This window comes from Mesoplodon mirus (assembly GCF_964341445.2).
Source record: "Mesoplodon mirus genome assembly, chromosome: 14".
Classification (NCBI taxonomy): domain Eukaryota; kingdom Metazoa; phylum Chordata; class Mammalia; order Artiodactyla; family Ziphiidae; genus Mesoplodon; species Mesoplodon mirus.
Window position 1 is genome coordinate 25,555,113 of NC_138990.1, and position 7,943 is coordinate 25,563,055.

At 52.9% G+C, this 7,943-nt stretch overlaps 1 protein-coding gene across 1 annotated transcript in view; it reads left to right on the forward strand.

The window, feature by feature from the left end:
• Positions 1-5,800, forward strand: part of TPO (thyroid peroxidase) — a gene marked incomplete at both ends in the record, with an annotated part of 36,277 nt that extends 30,477 nt beyond the window's left edge. The window contains 2 exons of the mRNA XM_082642372.1: positions 4,660-4,792; positions 5,717-5,800. Coding sequence (XP_082498498.1) covers positions 4,660-4,792; positions 5,717-5,800 — 217 coding nt within the window. The remainder of the gene's footprint in view (positions 1-4,659; positions 4,793-5,716) is intronic.
• Positions 5,801-7,943: the final 2,143 nt, after the last annotated feature.

Consider the following 7,943-nt stretch of genomic DNA (forward strand, 5'->3'; position numbering starts at 1 on the left):
CGTACACATTAGAGGGTATCGAACATCTGTGGGTGGAGATTCGGGGGTATTGGATTCCTGGTCACATTAAATGATTGTATTGAAAGTCTCTTTCGTTAGGAGTAAAGGTTCTTACAAAGGTTTCTCAGAGAAAAAAAGGTCATCCCTGGATCAAAACCGTATTCTTCATTTCTCTCCCCTCCCTCAAGAGCAAACTCTGGGGAAATCGGGAAATTGAAAGGTGAACTTTTATGTTAAAAATGGCACAGCCGTTGAGGCTTTTGGTGGCCGGATCTGCGTGTTTCTGGGGGTGAGAGCCGAGCCAGGGCTTCCTCTGGGGGACTTCCCTCCGTCCCCACCCTTCGCTGCTGCTTCTCCTCTGCCAGGTCTTAGGAATCAGACCCGGCGCTGCTCGCTTTTCTAGTGTGCAGTTACTAGAGACCACGTGGAAGCCTCTGTGGGCCAGCAGCAGACCCAGGCCCCGGCCTCTGAGCTGGGCTGACCTTCCGGACTCCCTCGGGCCGCTTCCCCTCTGCCCAGCTGCAGAATCCCTGGTTCTGTGACGCGGGCGCAGCGCCGGCCCTGCGTCCATCCTCACGTCACCCTGACCCTCTGCTCCCGGATGGCCTTTGGTTCACGTCCCATCTTCCTGGGGAGCTCAACGCTTCACACCCCCTGTCGTTTCTAGAGACTCCTTGGCACATTCAGAACCTCCAGCTGCTGGACCCCAAAGGGAACGTTCCCCCGTGGAGTTGCTCATCTTACAGGAAATAGGTTTCTAAATACTCGGAACCCTGGACCTCAGCGATCAGGTCTCAGGACTGACATCACGGCTTGTGGTCAATAATTGAGTCTCATCAGTAATTGAGGGTCACGGCCTTTTCGTTTATTCCGAGAACCTGGAAGGGGGACCTCTGTGTCTGTAAACCCCCTGGTCCTATTCTGCCCCCCGCCAAGATGCAGTAGTAAATCCAGGTCCATTTCTTTCATACTCCAGGACGCTGTCTGCCACCCAGACTTCAGACGACACAAGGCTGTGATCTCCAGGTGAATGATATTTAGGTGACACACTTGCTAATGGACTCACAGCTTCTAACTGCGCTAATATCTGCCGTAGGTCAGATGCCACAGAGAAATTATTTCTCCAAATTACAAGCTTGTAGAACAGCCACAAGTCACATGTCAGATACACTGAGTAATTTTAGTCGCTGTCTCAGTCTTCCTTTCCATGGCGGGTACTCATTATGGACTGATGGTGTCCCCCAAACTCATGTGTTCAAGTCCTAACCTCTAGTAGCTTGGAATGTGACCTTATCTGGAAACAGGGTCATTGCAGATGAAATTGGTTAAGATGAGATCGTGCTGGAGTAGGTGTCCTTATAAAAGGGGAGTTGGGACACAGATGCACGGGGACAGGCCAGTGAGCATGGAGACAGAGATCTGCGTGACGCACCTAGAGCCAAGGCTCACGCAGGCTCGTCAGCAAAGCAGCAAGAGGGAGTGGGGGGCCTCACGGCCTCAGAGGAACCAGCCCTGCCCACACCTGTGTCTCACGTCTAGACCCCCAGCTGTGAGCGAGCAGATGCTCACTGTCCACACGCTCCAGCCCCAGCACCCCCCAGACCCCGAGACACCTGCCTGAGGTGGCCTGGGACTGAGGACTGCGCTTCTGGCCGCCCATCGGGCCTCCTCTGGTCCTCAAGGTCGACTTTGGCTCCGGGTGATTCATCCTCAGGACTGTTATTTTGACTAATCACTGAGTATTTTACAGCTGCCTTGTCCTCAAGGCCCCGCTGCTGCCCTGCACTGGGAGAAGATGACTTACGGTGACTGCAAACGGCGTCTGGAGTTTCAGATGAGGGTGGGGTCAGAAAATATCCCCCATGTTTTCAGAATCACTTGGCCTTAAAAGCTTAGATATTATCAATAATTAAAACCTTTAGGTAGGGCTTCCCTGGTGGTGCAATTGTTGAGAGTCCGCCTGCTGATGCAGGGGACACGGGTTCGTGTCCCGGTCTGGGAAGATCCCACATGCCGCGGAGCGGCTGGGCCCATGAGCCATGGCCGCTGAGCCTGCGCATCCGGAGCCTGTGCTCTGCAACGGGAGAGGCCACAACAGTGAGAGGCCCGCGTACCACAAAAAAAAAAAAAAAAAAAAAAAAAAAAAACCGTTAGCTAACCATGAAATCAATTAAACAATAAAAATGAGATGGGCCGTAGGCGAACACCCCCAAACCAGCTGGGTTCTATAATCATATCTACTAAATGCTCCCGTTGTGAAAAGCTGATATTACTGTAACTTAGTATTCGGATGCAATTTTGTATTTGTAGACATCTCTATTAAACATCAATCGCCTTATTATTATGAAAAAGTTATGCCTCTAGCCCACACACTCAAGAAAAATAGCTGTTTTCTTTAAGATTATAGCCACAGATTAAATGAACACCTATCTGAGGAAGTTTGGGAGGGAAACATCTGCCACCCGTGATTGTAGACTCTGGAGCCTGAAAAATACGCCCGGACACCACTTTGGTTTGCAAAGTACCACTTACCTGAATGACTTGTGATCCCTGTGGGGGGAGGGGAGGCCGATGGCAGGGAGGGGGAGGGATGGGGCTACATGGGGGCGTCTCTGCACAAGCCTCTGAGTCACTGCAGCTCCCTGCAAACACTGCGTCCTCAGAGCCTGAAGGAAGGAAACTAAACCTACAGGCCACCTGGGTGTCTGCACGCTGCTGCCCCGAGGATTCCAAACCTGATCATTCCAGCCACAAGGATGCCAGTGGGGGACTGACGGGAGAGACAGACAAACAGAGAGACACAGAGATAGAGAGACAGAGAGAGACAGAGACAAATAGAGAGACACAGAAACACAGAGAGAGACAAAGACAGAGAGACTGACAGAGACACAGAGACAGAGAGAGACAGAAAGAGATAGAGAGACATATACAGAGAGACAGAGACAGAGGGAGGCAGAATGGTGGACACCTGTCAGGTGCTCCATGGGCCTTGACCTCCATTCCATGTTGATTCTCTCACCCCCCCCCATTTATACCTCCCCTACTATTTTGGGTCTAAGGCTGTATGTTTTGGAGCAACAACTATTAACATAAATATTTCAATCAGAAATATACCAACACTGATGTGTTTTCACTGAAAGACTCTGATCCAGAGTTAACCCCATTAAATCAATTCCTCAATCAGCTTTCTTTACGCAATTAAAAATACACCCCAGTTTGGCATTGTTTGTCTCATTGAAATTATATTCACCAAGATAAATCCTTTTCTGTGCAACTTTTACACTAAAAACTTGATTCATGGTCCACATCCATTTCGCTCATTGGTCTCCAGCCCAGGAGGGCTTCCTCTGCACAGTTACTTCTGCGGGTCTGAATTTCTCGGGTCAACCCTTTCCGTCTAAATTTCATCCAGACTGTGTTTATCTATCGGTTATTAGTGGAAACTGTGAGGTGTACATGTCAGTTCCTCCCATGGGCTCTTGTTTTATCCTTTGTCCCAAGTGTAAGTTTTGGCTGTCAATTTCAGCATCTGAGGTGTAAGTCTTCAATTTTTCTTTGTTTAGGGTACCATTATCCTGTGCCTTTGGTAGCTGGCAGCTGCATTTTGCACTGTTTATTTCTACCGGAAGTATGATTGCAACTTGGGGAAAGAGGGTGAATTTGCATTATTTCCCACTTATCCTTGAGAGGTGATGGTCCCCCAGGCGGTGTGGCTTCTCCTCTGCCCGAGGCCAACCTTCCGTCCACACTGCGGGTCGGTGCGTGTCCTCCCACACCTCCCCTTCTCTTTATGACGGGATGACCTGCTTGGGACAGACCCACGGGGAGGTCGGCCTTACCTGCTCTACCGCCCGGAGCCCGGAGCCGGCGAAACAATACATACGTTTTTCACTGACATAAGAGTGGCTGCAGATCAGACAGCTGAATCTGGAATGCAGAGTCCTGTTGCTTTTGTTGCTGTTAATTGTTTTGTTATTTGTCAGTTTCTCTTTAAGAAAAGCATAGAATTACGCCTCTTGCGTTGAGGGGCTGAGGGGAGGCAGTTTCAGCACAACTATCCCGTCCCGCCGTCCAGAGCGGGTCCAGGTGCGTGACTCGGGGTCCCGTGCCCTGTGGGGTGTCGTCTCAGTCCCCTGTGCTCCTTCCCTGCTGTGCCCTCACAGGACTCCGGTTCCCAAGGCCGGGCTCCCCGACATGAGACCTGGTTTCTTCAACTCTCAGTCTCTTTACCCCTACCGTCCCCTCCCTCAGAGCCCCTGCAGAGGTGAAGGTCGATGGCCTGCACCACGTTAGTTGTCCTTATATCCTGGGACACGTTTTTAAAAGTCCCCCATATCTCAGTATTAGATTGTGTCTTAGAAACAGTCAGATCGAAGCCACTTTCACGCTATGACCTTCACTGTCATCTCCATCGTTTGCTCCTGGGGAGGTGACGAATTCTATGAGGCAGTCTCAGCAAATACCCCAGCAGGGGGTAAGCGTCTACCTCCAGCTGTGCTCCATGGAATTTTCAGTTTTGTTTTCTAAACCGAGGTGTTTCCTTGAATCTTACAGGCACTTCTTTGTCTTTGTGGGGAGCGAGCTGGTGACCCTCTGAGGTCACGTGGCTTGGGGCTCCCTCTGGTTCTTGTAAGCGATGACAGCAGTGTGTGTCCACAGGACACATGCCGACCCTGAATCCTCGCTGCCCATCTTGGAGGGAGAGGGAGAAGGAACTTCCCGGCTGGGACACGGGAAACCCCAGGACGTGAGCTCTCCGCGGCACCACGCTTCTGCTGGAGCCTCAGAGCAGGTGGGTCCACACCTGGCCTTCCTGAGGTTTGCAGTGTCAGACGTTTCCCTTAAGACCCAGGAAGTCCCTGGGAACACCAGGGCTGCTGGCGCTCAGCAGGAGCGCCTCCTGCATTTCTATTTTGCGCCCCCGGTCCCCATCCCTTTTGCACCTTCCTGCTGCGTGTTTCCTTCTCCTACAAACTGTATTTACAGGAGAATGCTAATTTGTCAAAATGTTAACCTACTTTTTAAAAAGTAAAGACAAATTGGAATCCGTGAGCCAGAGTGGAAGGAATGAAGATGCCTTTCATTTGTACGAAGGGCTTCAACCCCGAGACTAAGTGTGGGGCGTCCGTGGCAGCGCGTCTCAAGTACGGGCTGGGGTGATGGGAGAGGAGCCAGGGCTGAAGGAAAACACTGACATTTGAAATGTGCTTTTCTTAGAAAATTGAGTCATTATAATCAGTGTGAAAGACTCAGTCTAAACTTGCTTTTCACTGTCTATACGCATGACCCCAAATGGTGTTATATTAAGAAGTCACTGCTGCTCCCTGGGGCCTGCCTGAAATTCAGGGCTGGGTGGGATTTAGAGCTAAAATGATCCTCTCCTTGGAGGCAGAGTGGAATCAGCCTTGGCACCTGCCTCCCAAGCATGGAACAAAAACTACGGCACCCGGAGTGAGGCGGCACCGCTGATGTGCCCAGACCAGGCCTCTGCAGCCACGCCGGGGACTGCGTACCCACCGGACACCTCATCCGCCTGCCGGGACCAGGGCCAGGGAGAGGCTTCCTGTCGGTCTGAAGCTCGTGGCGGCTTCTCTCCTGCAGGACCCAGCCTGTGGATCCCGAATCCTTCTCTGCAAGCAGGAGCCTGCACGTGTGATGCGTGCACGGCTCTTGGAGCCCAAGCCAGACACCACTGTCGTCTGTTTCGATTTCCCAGGACGGGGGGCCGGTGGAAGCGGCAGGACAACCGCGCACCACCCGGCGCCTCATCAGGACACGCCGACCCAGCGTGGACGAATAAACCCCACCAACTTGCGGTTGTCTGGCTCTGTTTGCAAATGCTGCCTGATTGTTTCCTCCTGGGGGGCTTGCCATGAGAACGTATTTACATGTTATACATATTTATAAACCTGTCCCTCCAACCAAAGGAATGGAAGATTATTTTCACCACCCTCACATCCCAGGCTCACTTTTTCTCCAGTTTTAATGTTGCCTCTTATCCTGTGATTCCTTTTCCCCCGTGTTTCCTACCCACTCAGCCAGCTTCTCTGCTGACTCTCAGGACAGACAGTGCGAGCCCAGTTCATCTGTCACTGCGGATGCCTGAGCCTGCGTCCCGCCCCTCCTCCTGGGAGCGGAACTCGAGATTTCCTGGAAGGACTGTGATTCTGAGGACAGAACAGGATAAGTGACTTGTTTCCTCTTCTGGGAATCTGCTGCCGGACTTAGAACCGAGGCCTCCGTTCCCAGCCGCTGCCCCTTCCATTTCCGGGCCCTGTTTCTGCCTCTCCATCTCTCTCCCTCTCTTGGGTACCTTAGCCTGATTATCCTCTGAGGGACCCCCTCCGGGCTTGTGGGCAGTTCTGGGGGAGCTATTAGTCACATCAACCCATAAAGCAGTCGTCACCGGGGCCCCTGTTTCACACGTGAAGTCGCGAGCCCCAGGGAGACTAAGCAGCCAGAGTGACAGCTCCGAGGTGGGGCAGGGCTTGGCCTCAGTAGCACCCCAACTGTGCTGGGCCCTTCCCCCACCCAGGACACAGGGAACCTTCCTCCTTCCTCCTGAGGTGTCCGTGCCCTGCACCTGCTGTGTTCCAAGACCACGTGGTAGGTAGGGATTGACAGATGAGATCCTACCGCCCGGCTCTGCGCCAGCAAGGAGGGGAACCGCCAGGGGAACTGATGGTTTGCTCTGGATGCTTTACAGCGGTGTTAAGTGGAGAGACAGGTTTTACTGTTCATCACCTAAAAATACTGCTTCTCATAGGTCCTGGGTCATCCTGTTCTGTGTTCCCAAGTTCTTATCATTGTTAATATAAAACCCGTTAAAGACTTGATTGGACCAGTATGGGAGACGCTCTAACCACCCTCCCATCGCGCCCCTGGGAGATGAAGCCGGTTTCTGCGCCGGAGCTTTTTCCATCAGAGGGGACATAGCGAAATAACACACATTGTAAGTCCCTGCGCCAGCTACGGGAAATGAGGCGTAGCAGCTCTGAGTCTCGGAATGATTTCTGCTGAGGAGACAGAGGGGTGGCACTAGCTGGCTGGCAGACGGCTCTGCTCTGCCCCCTGGAGCCTCGAGCTGACACCACCACCAGGGACCACCGGTTGGCTCGGCTCCGCGTAGCTCTCGGCCTCTGACCTCTGGGACCTTGTTGTGTTCTTATGTGTCTGTTGGGCCCCGTGTGCTGCATCCGGCCCCTGAGCTGCATTAACGACCAGCTGGCTGGAAGGAACAGTCCCATCTCCTATGAGTCCTGGGTCAGTTGTCTCACCGGCTCCGGGTCCGGAGGGGCCTCAGCACCCAGCTCGCCCGGTGTTCGCACCTGTCACCTTCCATCTGCGTCGAATCCTCCCTCCCCCTGAGGTCAGGTTGTTACGGTATTAGTCATTCTGCTGCTGTAATAACTCTGGTCCATCTGCTGTCAGGATTGGCACTAAGTTGCCCAGGCTTTGTTTCCTCTGAAAGTCTAACCCAGGAGCCTGTGCCCTTGGCCTTGGGGTCTAGGACTCGACCAGCTCCCCGCCCAGGCCCGTCTGTGTCTGCTGTGCCTCCTGTTCTTACTAGTTCTGTGGGGAATTCACGCGAGACGACCTGCAAACTGGCGGTGGACGTAGCCCACCCTTGGGATACTCAGCCTCGCATGGTTTACCCTGGACGTCACCCCAAAGATCACTTGGTGCAGCTTTGATTTTACAGAGGAAGTAGCTGAGTCCCAGGCGATAGAGGTGAATCGCTCCGCATCACACAGCAAATTACAGTCAAGGAGAGACGGGAACACGGCTCACAGGCCGCCCTTGGTGACGGAGCCACTGGCGGCTGCATGGGATGCAGGGCCCGTCGTCTCTGCCACAAACCCAGAAGCCATGCGTTGTGTTCATGGCATCTTCTTCCTCCCCGTTAAACCGTCTGCTATTCACGACTAATCTGGCCAAGCTGA